Source organism: Cyprinus carpio, chromosome B23 (assembly GCF_018340385.1).
Source record: "Cyprinus carpio isolate SPL01 chromosome B23, ASM1834038v1, whole genome shotgun sequence".
In the NCBI taxonomy this organism is placed as follows: Eukaryota; Metazoa; Chordata; class Actinopteri; order Cypriniformes; family Cyprinidae; genus Cyprinus; species Cyprinus carpio.
The window spans coordinates 26,586,292-26,603,328 of NC_056619.1; the positions used below are offsets into that span (position 1 = coordinate 26,586,292).

The 17,037-nt window shown below is 34.1% G+C and overlaps 1 protein-coding gene across 1 annotated transcript in view; it reads right to left on the reverse strand.

Moving 5' to 3' along the window:
• Positions 1-204: 204 nt before the first annotated feature.
• The window catches only part of LOC109081706 (macrophage mannose receptor 1-like), a 57,770-nt gene continuing 40,937 nt past the window's right edge, over positions 205-17,037 (reverse strand). The window contains exons 3-5 of the mRNA XM_042750888.1: positions 2,410-2,778; positions 1,699-2,049; positions 205-885 (exon numbers count right to left, since the gene is read on the reverse strand). Coding sequence (XP_042606822.1) covers positions 530-885; positions 1,699-2,049; positions 2,410-2,778 — 1,076 coding nt within the window. The 3' untranslated portion in view covers positions 205-529. The remainder of the gene's footprint in view (positions 886-1,698; positions 2,050-2,409; positions 2,779-17,037) is intronic.

A 17,037-nucleotide genomic window follows, 5' to 3' on the forward strand; every position in this document is an offset into this window, starting at 1 on the left:
ATTAAAGACTTTAAATGGAGATGATTTGAGTCCAATAACAGAAAACTTCATGATCGTAACTATGAAATATACATTTTCTGAAAAACAGTATGTATTGTGAAAAGAGCTTTACAAGTAAACTGGAATTTAATTTATTTTAATCAAGTCCAAATTTTCATAATCTGTTATATGACTCACAGTGGGTATATTATATTATATTATATTATATTATATTATATTATATTATATTATATTATATTATATTATATTATATTATATACATATTTAGTCTGTTATTGGTTACAAAATACATAATGAAAACTTTATTTAGTAATATAATCCATTAGATTTCACATTTTAAATGATGTTTTCGGAGAATTGTTTGATTACTTTATAATTAAATGAATAATTTACTGGCATTGTGTGAACATGTAATCCATAAGAAAGTAACGGTCCTCTAATTATAGGCATTTTAAAATGTAGTGTAATCTAATTACAAGTACTGAATATTTGTAATCTGGATCACATGTAATCAGTGACTCTCCAGCACTCACTTGGTGCAGATGAAGTTATTTCTATCAGTTTCAGGGCGGCTGATCCAGTGATTATCGTTGGTCCGAATGACTCCGGATCTCACCGTCTTATCGCAGTCGTCCAGTCCAGTGTCGTTACCAGAAGCCCACTGATTGTAGCACACGGTCTGACCGTTGACCCAGAACCAGATCCCCACTGTGCAGGAGTGACGCAGACCCAGCCACACGTGATCGGAGAGAGCGCTCGAGGTCACATTCATCACCCGCTGCTGCATCTGCTCTGAATCCACCGACACCAGGTCCATGTCCCTATCTCTGCAGTATCTCAGAGCTTCAGTCCATGTCTTATTCTCTCGGATCAGAACCAGTGTATCTGCAACACATACAGAAAGTGAAGCATTTAAACACAGGAACTCATATGAAGAGTGTTGAGTTAAAGCAGCAGGGTTTCCCAAACAGGCTTCCTGAGTTTATGAAAGCTGACAATTAATAAAAACCAAATGAGAATATATATATATTAAAATGAGGCTGCACAATTAATCCAAATTAATCTGAAATCTTGATATAGCTTTAGTGTGATTATCAAATCAAAGTCTGATGTGTGTTTCAGAGTGAAGCGTGGCACTGTGTTCATTTACACGCAAGCAGCTTCTAAAACAGTGCTTTCAGCGTCTCAATTCACAGCAAATGCTGCTTCACATTAACACGGAGTTTAATGTGCATTTGAGAACCCAATGTGTGTAAACCCAGTCTACTTTATTTACCAATTTGCATAATTTCCAACTTTTTGTGGACAGAAGTTTACAGCTTTTCACTAGTATTCACCAAAACAAAAGCCTGAGGATTTAAAAGTTTGAAACTGAAGAATTTAAAACATCAATATTAATATTGTCACATGGCAGAGAATTAACAACAGTAATATTTGTTTTCATTTTTATAACAGGAGTTATATTATTTTATTTGTTTAGCTGCATGTTTTGTGATCATTAACTGACATCAGAGAACCATGAATGTGTGAATGTTTTTCAAATTACTGAAACATTAATTTAAAGACTTCAATACTTTCACTGACAGAAAGTTTGGGAATTGCTGGTTAAAGGAATAGTGCAGTCGTACTGTAATGATGAGAGAGTTTCTGTAGTTTGACATGTAGATGTACAGCAGCTGAGATGATTGATCTACTCACCATCATAACACACAAAGAGATGCTGATCTGAACAGAGCTCGTCTGTCCATCCTCCTTCATCACTGATACCAGTTGATACACAGATGCTTTTATTTGTAGCTCCGATATTGGGTTCATTAGTTTTCCAGTGTGTGAATATGCATTTGCTGTTATCTGACCAAACCCAGAATCTGTACAGACCGATCCAGGCATGTTTATCTGAAGTTAGGTTCTGGTTTATGATGTTCCGGATCTGATTATTCTCACTCTCATTCCTCACACTGACCAGATCTGTGTGTTTCTGTCTGCAGTAATTCTGAGCATCAGTCCAGTTCTTTTTCTCCTGTACAGGGACGAATCCTTTACTGCTGCCTTTAAAAGAGAAAGACATTTGTCTGATATTGATTTAGAGAATTAAATACATGTTCTTTCTCCTCTCATTTACCAAGAACAAAAAAACAAATCTAATTTTGGTTCATTATTCAAAACTGAAAGCATTTATGATGAAAATAATCAGTTCTTTTAGAACATTTCTGTGTTTTAATCACATAATCAAGTCACATTTATTTCTGTAGCATTTAAAATAAAATAAGTGTCAGTGTTGCAAAGTTCATCAATTACTCAGAAACCAATTCAATTAAGCTATAAGCAGCTTTAGAGAAGATAATAGTGTCAATTTGGTTAATTAATAGTGCAAAGTTCATCAGATATGAAACATACAGCTGAACTCACCATTATAGCAGATGAAATGCATTAGGTGGGTACTACAGTGTGCATCATGCCATTGTCCATCATTGTCCATATAAACACAGTCTCCATCTCCATCTGGTTGATTTTTTCCCCAATTCCTAAACTGAGACTCATTTCCTCTGTAGAAGTCAGAGTTATTCAGAGACCAAATCCATGTGTCCTGCAGCCCAATCCAGACACGGTCAGCACTGATCTTCTCTCTCTTTAGGAGCTGATTTATGTTATTCTGTTCATTCATGTTATTAATAGTGACCAGATCTGTGTATTTCTCTCTGCAGTATCTCTGAGCTTCAGTCCAGTTCATGTTCTGATTCACAAAGTGATACTGACGCGGAGACGAACTGAGCACGACTGAGGAGAGACACATTCACACAGATCTCACTCATTATATCCACACTGTATTTCAAGAGCTCAGAGTTTCAGTATGTGTTTGATAAAGTGCTCTGAATGGTGGTTTTGTACGTTCAGTGTTTCCACAGGATTTGGTGACACTGTGGAGCTCTAGTGGAAGAACACTGAGTGCATTTTAAAGTTAAACGCATGAATGTGGTGCATTTCCAGTGTTTTGATTTTCAGTGAACAAACTGAATTCTCTGCATCGGCTTGAACTTGAAAGTTGACTGAAACCTCTTTTAGTTGTGACAGCACTAACACTAACTATCAGCACTAGTACTAGTCAAGCACTCATTTAAACACTCACTCACCTGTGAGCAGAACAGACATCAATGTGATTCTCTTCATTTTCTGAGGGAAAAACAGAAATCAGTCTCAATAAATGATTCAGACACTGAACATCTGACCAGATCCAGAACATCAGATCATGTCATTTCTGCTTTATCATTGCTTATTAGATTCTACATCAGTTATAAATACACACATGAAGCTCCTGAAGCTGACGTGTGTCGTGATTCAGTGTGAAAATACACTGAAAATACATAAAACTTACAGTAAAAGCAGCTGTGGTTGCCAGAACTTTTCAGTAAAAAATACAGCAGCAATATTTTAGGTTTTATGGATTTAAGTTGCATTTATTTGTCAAAAATATTTCATTAACTGATATATTGCTAATATACCAACCTACTGAAATAATAAAATCTTTAAAACACTGACAACCACCTTAAAAACACAGATTGTGATACAGTTAAAAAGAGAAACCCACATAATGAATCTACTATATGAATGAAACAATGAAACAAGTACTATAAAATTACATTTCTAACAGTTTATATAGTTATCAGACTTTTACTGTATGATTTTTAGTGTTTTACAGTTAAGAAATATGATTTCTTTTACAGTGTATTGTTTTATGCTGCACGTTTCTGCTGTTAAAATCTCCAGAGTTAAATTCACACACACATTATGATCTGGTATTGCATTGCTGTTGTAATCAGGTTTTGCTCATGTAATAGCATATCATTTATTTAATAAATAAATACACTTAGGACACACTTGGGAAATTAAGTGTGAGGAAACCTTTCTGAAGTTATTATCACCATCACTTTTGGATTAAGTTTATTTGTTTTTGTTTATTTTTTCTGTAATTTTTCTCTATAAAAACCCAGATATCAACAGATAAAATGTGGTAAATCCACACATTCACTAGTTAAACAGTGATCAGCTTAATATACTGTGATATAAACACTGCTAAATCAATCATATTATAATCAGTGTAAAGTTAAGACTCAGAGTTTCTTACCTGTAGATGTTGTGATTCAGGTGTGTTTGTGTTTCTTCTTTTATCAGGACAGACTGATATCACCGATCCTCTCTCTTTCTGCTCCTCCCATCTTTGGTTCCCTCCCTTCTTCACTCCTTTCTGTGGCTTGTTTGTTTCCTTCTTTTTTTAATAGAGAAATGAAATCGTGAGAAATGAAATAGTTTTACTGAGGTTTTCCTGCTTTCAGATGTTTGTACTTCAGCTCCACATTCATTGTTCAGCTCTGGACTGGATTTTTGACTCGTTTGTATCCTTTTTTAATTTCTCCAGAGAAACATCTGAGATAAAGTCGATACTTCGATGAGAATGCTGAGGTCTGAAAGAAAACAAGTTATTTTTGGTTAAATATTTTGAGTAAGTGTTTAATGAATACTGGTATTATTCCTGTACTCATTTCCTGTTTATCTCATTTTAATTTTTTTCCATTTTAATTTGAATATTGTTATTTTTATTTTTTTTATTTTTACACAGCTTGTGTCTCTGGGGTGTGTGTTATAATATAGGGGAGAGTTTTTGTATGTGGTGTCGTTGTTATTGGGGGGAAAAAATATATAAAGAGAAAAAGAGGAGCTCATTTTAGGTAATGCAAAACAGCAGAATAACAGAGTTTTGTCTCTTGTGTCTTGTCTTTTTTATTATTGTTGAGTGATTCTGGTCAAAAATCTGGTTGGAAACAGGGCTATTGAAACTAGAACTATAAAAAGCATTTATTTTTTTAATTATTTTTTTCAGTTGCAAGCATCTGAAATAAAGTAAAAGTTAACTAAAGCGCTATTCGCACGGGATCAGTATTATCTGGTGACCTCTAGTGATTTGTAATAATTGCGGAGGTTGTCTGTGATCTTAATCCCGCGCGAATCAAACATGTTTGTAATTTGTAAAGTAAAAATTCCCCGCAAATGACCATATTTCACCGAACACCGAGGTCCTGTGATAATATTAATCGGCATCTCTATGATTTGGCAGGTCGTATATCATTTTTTTTAATCATTTTTGAGGAAGCAGCACCGGCCCGATCGTTCAGATAGTTTTGGGGGGGCTGAGACCAGAGGCAGACGTCATGCCCATTAAAAGTGAGCTAGGCCTGAGTGGATTTTGAATGCAGCTTCCAAAGGATGAAAAATAGCCAGTTAATATTTTTTATATTTAATACAATCACAGCATCAGCTGCTAAATTTAAACCTGCGTTCGCTGGCTGGCGCTGAGCCGGAGACAGACGCGTTTGTACAGCGCTGCATTATAACCACTGATCTATATATGATTATAACCAATCACACACGATTCTGTTGAGCTTATGAATGCAATGGCCAATCAGAGACTTTCAGATGAGTCTGGCGAATTATCTCATCAGAAACAGCAACGTGCAGATGTGTGTACGAATGTAAGTTAAGATATTTATTTCACAGTAAACAGCTTCAGTGATATTAATGTGAGTTTTGTAGAGTGCCTGAACTCTGGTTAGACTGAATGAAAATGTTATTTGATAATGTATGTTCTTTGCTCTCTATTAAATGATTGTTTTTTATTTGGTATCTTTCTGTGTTGTTTTTATGTTCACATTAAATACAAAGTCAGTCACATTCAAAATATTTAATGGCATGACAGCCATATCTGGTACTTAAGTTAAAAGTCGGGTTTTTATATGTAGTTTATAGATTACACTATTAGTCTACTTTTCCCATCACCATTTATTGATCAAATAACAATCTATAAAGGAGCAAAACACATTTACTTACACATATTTGAGAATCGAGATATTTCCTGATATAATTACCACGTTTGAAATATTTCGAGAAAAAAAAAACATATGCCTATATAAGTTATACAGTGCTATCGTGGCTGATATGTCACATGACATGCCCCCACGTGCTCCCTCAAAAATCATGAGTTTATGAAGCCCCTGGCTGAGATGACAGATAGTGGGTCTGAAGCCCACCTACAGAGGGTCTAGAACCACCCCTGTCACTATATACCATAGAACTATACAATTTGCAGAAAGAGAAAACTGAAAACCATCAGAAGAGCGAAAATAAAAAGAATGATTAGCTGGAGATGGATGACATGTATAGCAGCATGCAGTAAGAAACATTCATCTCCGGGAGTTCAATCAGTAAATTCGAGTGAAATCACAGGCTTCACTTATCCCTTGCGAATGCGCCACAGAAACTCAGATTTCTAAATCACACGAGTTCCCCAGATAATACTAATCCCGTGAGAATAGGGTTTATGACCTAATTACAGATATCTTAAATGGAGTTTTGACTAGTCATAAAGTATTTAGAGATATCTCTAATCAGATTTCTTACTAGTGCAATTATAATTGCAGATATCTCTAATTATCATTCTGACTATTCAAATTATAATTATGACTAGCCGAATTACAATTGTAACTATCTGAAATATATTTTATGGATAGTCAAACTAAAGTTTTAAATGCTAAAACGGCTTGCGATAACAGATGTGCGTTCACTTTGGACGTTTTTTTAAAGTTTTGTGATATAATAATGAATTTTTGTTTTTTTTTAGTTTTGGATTTAAATCAAGAAAAATCAATGTAAATATAAATGAAATTTTGATTTTGATGGCTGCAACACAATCCAAAAATAAACAAATAAATAAATAAAACAAATAAATAAATATATAAATAAAAGCAAAATAAAAGCGAAAGTGAAAGAACACCTCGAAAAATAATCAAATTAATAAGCAACCCCTGAATGGAATAACACAATCAAAAGGTCATTTTAAAGCTTAGAATCTCTGAGATCCAAAGATATTGCTTATAGTGTTAAAAACACATCAAACCCAATGCGCTTCACGACAAACTGTAGTTTTGCTTTCGCTTTTATTCATAACTTCCTGAAACATGCATGGATCGTGAAAAATTGCATGACATTATTTTCAGAAAATTCTCCCGACTATAAAGAGTTTACCAAAATCTGTCACAGATCTAAAGATATTCATCATCGAATTATAACACATAAACTCCAAATGCGCACATGGTGTTACTTTCTCATGGATTTTTATGTTTGTCATTTCATAACACATGCTCTGATCGTGGAAAATGGCATATCATTATTTACAGCAGATTCTCACGATTGAAATGTGTATTTTTTTGTTTGTAATTTATTGGTATTGTAAATAATACCTAAATCCATGAATTGAAGAAATCAGTTGGAGAGCTCCTCTGAACACTTGGCAAGCAGAATGTAAAACCTAGAATGTTTCTGTCTATTTTATCTTTTATATAACTTATATACATATATATAATTTGGTATCATTTTAAAGTTTAGAAATTCAGATTTCGATTGCATCCAACAATTTTGAACAACTCCTAACCGGTGCTGCCTATCCTCAAGAGAAGATAGAATGTTTATGTTTTTTTTATTTTTTGTATTGATTATCAAAATACTGGTGTGTTTTGAAAGTTTGGAGTCTGACGTTTACGATGCATGTGGCCACTTTGATTAAATCCTAAGTAGTGCTGACTTATTTGCAGATAAAGAAAAAAATGTTTTCATAAGTTTTTTGTGCCATGTACTCTAATATATCAGAAACATCATACAGCTCAGTTGGTCGTGTCATATGTCATTTAAAAGGTCTCATAGAGTAATATAAGACAAGTATAATTATTTGGGTCTTTGACTAAACTTGAGTGAGGCATTACTTCAAATTCAAAACTGTCGAGGGCTAAGACAAGGGCTACCTTGGTTCCAAATGCTGTAACTTTTGATTACTTCATGATATCACCATAAAATGTAATTCACATACAGCACATATGTTGAAGAACATCACCAAGAAAGACATTTTCTCCTACCTTATTTCTGTTGTGAGATACTGAATGTACCTTGAAAAATTACCTTGTGGTACCTTGACCACGCTAATTTTTCTTACATTTTATCACCTATTTCTCCATTGTTTCCCCTAAAAATATATTCATTATTTTTGTGTATGTCAAAACAAAAACAACACCTTCAGGTAGGCTTAAATGGTTAAAACTGTTTTGAATCAGTCTATAATCAGGGTAAATTGGTAATAGGTGAGGGCATCAGGTTTGGCTCATCAGAAAGCTATACATCAATTCTATGCAGTGATGCCACGGATTCTCTCGGATAGTCAAACAGACAATGGAAATGTGTGCTGTGTTCCCAGATGAGTCCACTGGGAAAAATGTATGAGTTCTCAGTTCCAAAGACCAATGGGGCCATCCAGACTTTCACCAGTGATAGATGCAAAAGCAAGCATTTGTTTATCAGAGCAAAAGGCATGTGTGAGCGTACCGTTGAAGTGGAGGCATTATAGTGGCATTGTACAGAGACATATACTGCCATCAAGATGACGTCTTTCATGAGAAGTCCATGGTTATTAGATCAAGACGACGCCAGCTCTCATTCTGCATGTGCTCAACAGCATGGTTTCGTAGACACAGAGTGAATGTGCTAGATCAGTCCAGATCTGTCTCCTATATTGAACATGTATGACCCATCATGAAAAGGACAATCAGTTAATTAATGATGACCACAGACTGATTGTCATAATGATGAAAACTTCTCGAAAAATATTAGGCTTAAAATCCTGTTGCTCCATCTAGTGGACAACATTAATATCGCAGTCTTTATCTTTCAGTTAAAATGGCTGATTAGAGTCCCAAATATTATAAATTCATAAACCTAAGCATGTTTGCTCAGAACGACTTTGTTCTATACGACATATATATATATATCAGGCGTCATTTATTTTATATATATTTTTGTTGTTGTTAAGTATTTTTTATTTATTATTTTAGGTGGCATTAATTAGTATACAAAAAAGATTCTGGTATGGAAGGCTCATCACAATAGAATCATAACAAGCTCCAGACAAAACATATAACAAAACATTCCAAGAGACATAAAATATAAAATAAAAATAAATTAAATAAATTATAGGATCTCAAAAATAAAGAATTCTATATATATATATATATATATATTATATATATATATATATATATATATATATATATATATATATATATATAATTACAACAAATTATACAATACAAACAAATTAAATAGTTTTACATGCTTTCGGATTTTTCATTTTACTAAGGGCATCTGAGAAGTATTTTAGATCAGTTTGAAATAAAATAAACAACAGAAAATATTTAAAATATCGACATTTATGTATAAAGTATTTTGCTAATAATACAATATTATTAATCAAATCATACAAAACAAAACCCTCTTTGGTTATTCCGTACATTAGATCTTGTAAGGTTCGAGTGAAACCATCAGCAGGACCCTTCTCTACCATCCAGTCCTGCAGTGCTTTCCAAAAACAATGAGACAAACTACATGTAAAAATATATGTTCTGTATCTTTAACTAAATATTTGCATAAATAACAGGGCTCGTTCTCAAAAGTAAATTTTCAATGTAGATATTTATTAAAGGGATAGATCTCATTTAATATTTTAAATTGCATTTCTTTTACGGGGAGAATAGTAAATTTTAGATCGGCTGTTCTGAAATATATAACAGTGTTTTTATCAAATGTATGATCTAATGTATTTCTTAATATTTGACAAGGGTAGCACGGCTGGATGATATATTGTCTTATATATTAGTTAGTGCAGAGTTTGTTTCTCAATTTTCCAATTTCCAGCATAATAAGACTTGTTGGTGGAATGCTGATAGCTTCACTGGAAGTTTGGGTAAATCATAGTCACATTTGAGAAGGAAGCAGACACCACACACTTTACCAAACAAAGCTGAAGGCACTGCATACCAAAAACTCTCAGTATTACCTAAAAACATTTGAAGCCACCTTCTTCGTACCCTTCGATAATATCAGATTTTCTCATATAATGAGTTTTGTGCCTCCAGATCAGAGTATGTGAGCGGTGCGGAGTGGGAGCGGAGCGAGGAGCAGAGTTGCGTGATTTTGCCAGGTGCGAGGAGCGGATTTTTTAAATGTTGGAGCGTTGTGATTTTCTCTCGCTCCGAAACGCTCCACTATCGCTCAATTACCAATCACGAGCCAGGAGTCCCAGGACCAAACCACTGTCAGGAGACGGAGGGGGACTCAAAATGTTTCTAATCATATTTTGCATTAGCATTGTTTTATTTGTACTTTCACAAACATTTATATAAAGTATATATCATGTAATTAATTTATCACATGATTTTAATTATATTTTTACCGACCCCCTCGCGATTTCCACCTGTGCATCTCCATTATATGATGGACGTCGCTAATGTTCAACCAGCCAGCATTTTTTCTGTTCATAGTAGGCCTATTTCTCAATAATAATATAGGCTAAAAAATCGCGAGGGGGTCGCTAAAAGAGATCTATATTTTTTCGTTTGGCAATTTGTTTAACTTCATATTCTAGTTTGTGATTTATTTTATTTAATGTTATGTTTTTCGTTTGATAATTTAATATAATGTTTTTCAATTGATAATTTATTTAATTTAGCCTCATTCAACAGTTATTTTTTTTTTATTTTGCTTTGTTTAAAAGTGAGCTATTGGTTTGGGGCTGTTCAGTGTTCAAAATTCCAATAAAGTATGGATGTTGTTCTCTTATTACTGCGTATTCGTTTTACACTACATGCATCTTCTGATCAGAGACTGGTGTTATTAAAAAAAAAAAAAAAAATACCGTGGAGCGAAAACTGAGCGAGACGTATAAGGACGGAGTGGGGGAGGGAGCGAGGAGCGGAAAATTGAACACCCAGAGCGGAGCTTGAGCGGAGTAATTATGAAATACTTTGAGCGTGGAGCGCAAATTCTTCCCGCTCAGCTCCGCTCACATACTCTGCTCCAGATAAAGTCATACATTTTTTGATTGCTTATTTTTATAATACCTGAAGAGGGAGCTAAAGAGAGAGCTGGATAGATCAGTCTAGATAGATATTCACCTTTAGACAGAAGAATTCTCCCGAAAATAGATACATCTCTCTGTAACCAGCTATTCAAGATACCATTGGCTTTTTGTATTTTATTTTCAAAATATTCTTTCATACTAATCTTCGAATCTTTGGAAATAGACATGCCTAGATATTTCACCATCTCTTTAACTGGAATGATTTAGTTGAAGGCCTGGAGCTTTACAAAAATAATTGATTAGAGAGATAGCTAAAGGAATTTGGTCTTTGTTTTGTAAAAATAATGTTGTATCATCTGCTAGCTTACTGTTTGCTAAGGTTTTCCCAAATACATTTCATTTCTTCACAGATACATCCTGACTAACCAGAGTGGACAGCATATCTACAGCTAAAATAAATAAAAGAGGGGACAATGGGCAACCCTGCCTTATTCCACGGCCAATCTGAAACCTTTGTGTAGTACCAAAAGGGAGAGAAACTGAGCTATTCATGTCTCTGTAAATCATTTTTATAACACTAATAAACTGATCACCAAAATTGAAAAGTTCTAAAGATTTAAAAAGAAAAGCATGCTCTATCATATCAAAGGCCTTTCGTCCATCACCAACCTTATGTTATTATGAATAGATCTTCCTTTAAGAAAGCCTGATTGTGATTCGTTAATGAAATTATTAATGCCCACTTTTAATCTATTAACATATTTATGTGTGAAAACTTTATAATCATTATTAAGCAATCTAATTGGATGAAAATTATCCATATATCTCATATCTTTATCTGGTTTAGGGATTAATGTAATCGGACCCTGATTTATAGTGGGGCCAAAAAAAACATTCCAATATAACATTTCTGTAATCTATGTAACCTTAGCAGTCAACAGTTTTTGAACAGTAAGATTTTTTATGTTTTATAAAGTGTCTTCTGCTCTCCAGACCTGCATTTATTTGATCCAAAGTACAGCACAAGCAGTAATGTTGTGAAATATTTTTACTATTTAAAATAACTGCTTTCTATTTGAATGTCTTGTAAAATGTCATTTATTTCTGTGATGCGCAGCTGAATTTTCAGCATCATTACTCCAATCTTCAGTGTCACATCCTTCAGAAATCTTTCTAATATGCTGATTTGCTGCTCAAGAAAGCTTTTAAAATTATTATTATTATCAATATTTAAAACAGTTGAGTACATTTTTCAGGATTCTTTGATGAATAGAAAGATCCAAAGATCAGCATTTATCTGAAATTAAAAGCTTTTGTAACATTATACACTATACCAGTCATACCAAAAGTGATGATAAAGACATTTTTTAATGTTACAAAAGATTTCTATTTCAGATAAATTCTGTTCTTCTGAACTTTCTATTTATCAAAGAAACCTGAAAAAAATAAACTCAGCTATTTTCAGTATCATCATAATAATAAATGTTTTTTTGAGCAGCAAATCAGAATATCAGAATGATTTCTGAAGGATTGTGTGACTGGAGTAATGATGCTAAAAAATGTAGCTTTAAAATCTTAATAAATTACATTTTAAAATATATTCAAATAGAAAACCGTTATTTTAAATAGCCTAGTTAAGAAATGTCAAAATTTTACTGTTTTGCTGTACTTTGGATCAAATAAATGCAGGCTTGGTGAACAGAAGAGACTTCTTTAAAAAACTAACAATCTTACTGTTCAAAAACTTTTGACTGGTAGTATATAGGCAACTTTAATTTTTCTCTAATTTCTAGCTTTAATTAGCTTAGAAATCTATTTAACTGCTGGACAATAACCAATAATAATGATTTGTTTATATACTACAAACACTTGTTTTGATCACATAATAAGGCGGAATAGTTTCTATACTGTAATAAATGCTATATGTCAATCAGCACTGCATTGTTCATATAGGCTACTTTATTTATTAGGTTACCAGGAGATGACTTGAAAAACAAATAACCATATAAACCAAATAAACCATAACTTGTCACAATCGTATGTTTAATGTCTTCATGTTTCCAAATGTTTCTGGTTTTCATGCACTTCCCCGTGTAATCTAATCCCCTGTTAGTAAACGTACCATTTTTGATAAATTTCTTACATACGCCGCCGTCACGTCGCCGCCTATGACTGGTCCCAACAGTGACGTCGCCGCGGGTCTGTCGTCTGCCCTCCCTATCAATCCCATTCAAAAATGACACAGACTGACGGCGACGGAAGGGTAGACTGCTCCTTCTCCTGCTTAGCCTTCGCTCTGTCACAAAATACTCGCCATAGTCATCAGGACAAAAGTAGTGAAAGAACGTTCGCTTTGTTGCGTTTGGTTTAAACAGCTCGTTCGCATCTTTGTACAGATATCAGAAGGATCCCAGGGCTCCAGATTAACATTTGATGGTGGCTCCAGAAGCAGATTTGGTAGCACAGGGGGTGGAGTGTGGAGGTATTATTAAAAATAAAGATAATTTAATCATAAAATTACTATTGTTTCTCGTTAATAAAAGCAGTGACTTACAATAACACGTTTATTTCTCGGAAATGCACATTTGACAGTAAAGCACTGAGCTTGAGTTGGGAAGCATACAAAATGTACTTTTATTAACAATAGCAATATGTGCATCTAATTTTATATGGAAAAAATGTATATATTCTACTCTTATTTAATATACCATTATTCTTCTATAGTATTTTACAGAACTGAACAACAACTTCAGTGATTATGAATGTAATGCTCTTTACTTGTGAGATTCAGTCACAAATTAAAGAAAAGTTTGTTTTAGCAAGGCATTTTGTGATTTTTATTACTTCATACTCAAAAAAAGTGCAAATCTTTGACAAAATTTGATTTCTTGATGATTTGATTTTACAATTTTATAATTTCAAAATATAAAGCAAAAAAGTGAAAATCCCCACCCGCACCTGATTCTCTCTATATGGCTCTGGTCCAGAGGTAGTCGAGGACGCACTGTGATTGGCTCTCAGTGTGATGTAAACAAAATCCAGCCGTCTTGTCTGCGTTCGCAGGTGGACGTCACGCAAAACCCCGCCCCTCTGTCGCGAACTGTCCGAAGAGAGATGGAGAACACCCGTGTGGAGCTCTAGTTTTAGACTCATGCACTTGTCTTTGATTTGTAAAATTTCCCGCGACTGAAAATGCTTTTCAACAGAAAATAGGTCTGCAGACTTGTAATATATATATATATATATATATATATATATATTCTACTCTTATTTAATATACCATTATTATTCTGTAGTTTTTTGCAGAACTGAACAACAACTTCAGTGATTATGAAAGGAATGCTCTTTACTTGTGAGATTCAGTCTCAAATTGAAAACAGAGGCATTTTGTGATTTTTATTACTTCATACTCAAAAAAGTGCAAATCTTTGACAAAATTTTATTTCTTGATGATGTGATATTTTATAATAGTGATTTTATAATTTCAAACTATTAACCAAAAAAGCCAGTAAGTGCTCCTCTGCTGCCATTTACTGGTTGTAGTGGTAATTTGATGTCTTTTTATTTTAAGTGTTTACCACAAAGTATATTTTGGTCATTTCATTAAAATTAACATTTAAATGTGATCATTTTTAGTGTTTTTTTAATACTTGAAAGTCACTGAGAAGTGTTTGGATTTCTATCTTAAAAGGCTGTAAATGAAATTAATAATGTAATAACATTTGAGTGTTTCTGCCACGACACCATGGTAACAGTTTCTGGTTTTCTACGTCAGCGCTATTTAATCTGTTTATGACAGAGTATTTTGTGCAGAATTTGAATGCTTCTCACTGGATCTCACAACAACCTTAAGGCCTGCTATACATAAATATAAGTGAATTGATTACAGTTCTTCTTTGTTACAAAGCTACAAAAGATGAAGCTTAATCTTAGTTTCGTTTTGAATTTTGCGGTATAGGTTATAGAAAACGATCATTTAGAAAAAATTATTTCTTTATTGGCTGTCGCCATTTCACGTAAAATCAGATTCGTCTACCAGTAACAGATATAGTCTTGAGTCAGGATAAAAAAAGCCGGGGTTGAAAGCGTACTGAGCCATGAAGAGACACTGAAAACCGTTTACGCCCGGCATTAACATTACGCGACCTGTATCAGGATGAACATGCCCTGAACTGAAAAATGCAGTGACGGCGCGGAATGTTATCCGATCAGCGTGTTCTAGTCCAGAGGTAGTCGAGGACGCACTGTGATTGGATCTCAGTGTAATGTAAATAAAATCCAGCCGTCTTGTCTGCGTTCGCAGGTGGACGTCACGCAAAACCCCGCCCTCTGTGCGCCCAGAACTGTCGAAGAGAGATGGAGAACACCGTTAATGGAACCGGATTTGGAGCTCTTCGCGCTTCTTTGATTTGTAGGACGCATTTAATTTTATTTTTTAAATGTACTGAGAATAAAAATTATTTAAATATTGCGAGGGAAAGACAGATCCGATCGGTTATCCAGATAGAGAAGTCAGTTGATGTTGCCAGTGTAAACGCTGCCGATGTTCCTGATTGACTGATGATCCGATCTGCTTGATCAGATCACGGTGATCGCATGTTAATGCTGAGTGTAAACACAGCCACTGTTTCTCAAGCGCTAATTTGGTGCAGTAAACACGGACAAATCCCAGGTTTGTTCATTTAAGTTCCATAACCACTCATAACCCAGCTGTAAAAATTCGTTTAGTAAAGAGCATTTTTTTACCGTGTTGCTCAGAAGTTATGAAAAATGTTGTTTGAAGATGTTTTTGTACGTTGAAAATAGAAAGTTTTTTAATGTAATCGAACATTTTTTTTTCTGAGGTTTCTGTGGAGCGTTACAGGAACATTCCATCGTACCATTTTGAAAATGTGGCCGAAAACTTCATTATTAAATGTTCTTTTAAATGTTTTGAAATTAGTATTTTGCAATGCTGTATTAGGAACGTTTTTCTACGGTTTTATGTGAGCGTTATAGAAACATTACGTTCTATCATGCGAAAACGGGCAGATTTGCAGCATCGAGCCAGAGTCCAGCCCGACATTGAGTGTACAGCGCTTGGGCGTGGCCCCAGATTCATTTTGAATATCTTCTTTACTGTTAACGCGCCTTTCAGTCAAGGTTGATACACTGCCAAAATGTTTACTTGTGGCCAGCTCCATTTGGCATGGCATGATGATAAATGCGTTTTAAAGTAAAGAACTCACTTGGTTAAATTTTGGCATGAGAACAAATTATTCATTCTCTTTAATTACAGCAAAAAGAAAGAAAAAAACATTTTTTTTTGAATAAACATTATTAAGTATGGAGTTTTGGTCATTTCATTGCTTTGTTTGTTTCATGTCATTTACTGTACTGTACTGTTTGTTTTGGTAGGAAACCATGGTGCTTTTATAGGTTGTTGCCCATAACCGATTATAGGTTGCCGGACGGTGGTTAACGTAATAACCATCTTAATCCGGTGACATCTTGGTTGCGAACTTTGAACCTTGCACCTGTAAGGCAATAATATAAAGAAGTATCATTAGTAAAGGTCTGGCATTGTTGCGTCATTGACATTCGTTGCTTGTCAAATTACCTGATTATGATGCTATGTGCACTAACTGCATGACACAAATAGTGGTGCCCTTGATTAATTTTATTTAGCACTGTAATCAAAATTACCAAATATCTATAGTAAAAGGTCTAGTAATGCTCATTGTACCATACCTGAAAACTTTTGGGTTGATGTACCGTTTTCAACATTTCTTTGAGTCTAGGATGAAGACAATAATTTGTGTGACGAAAGAATATTAGTTGATTCAAATTAACATGAAGTAAATTAATAAACACTTTCACAGTCATCCTTATGCAGAAAAATAACAGTTTGAACCCTGCAATAAAATTGCTTGAAAATACCATTCAGTAGATCCAAATTAATAGACTGTTGATCATCTTCAGTATTCCTGCATTTATGCAAAAATAACATTATACCTGCAATAAATCTAAAAAATGCTCAACGATGCTTACCAAAGTGTTTTATCAGAAATATTCATTAATCATCTGCATTTGGTAAATAACCATGG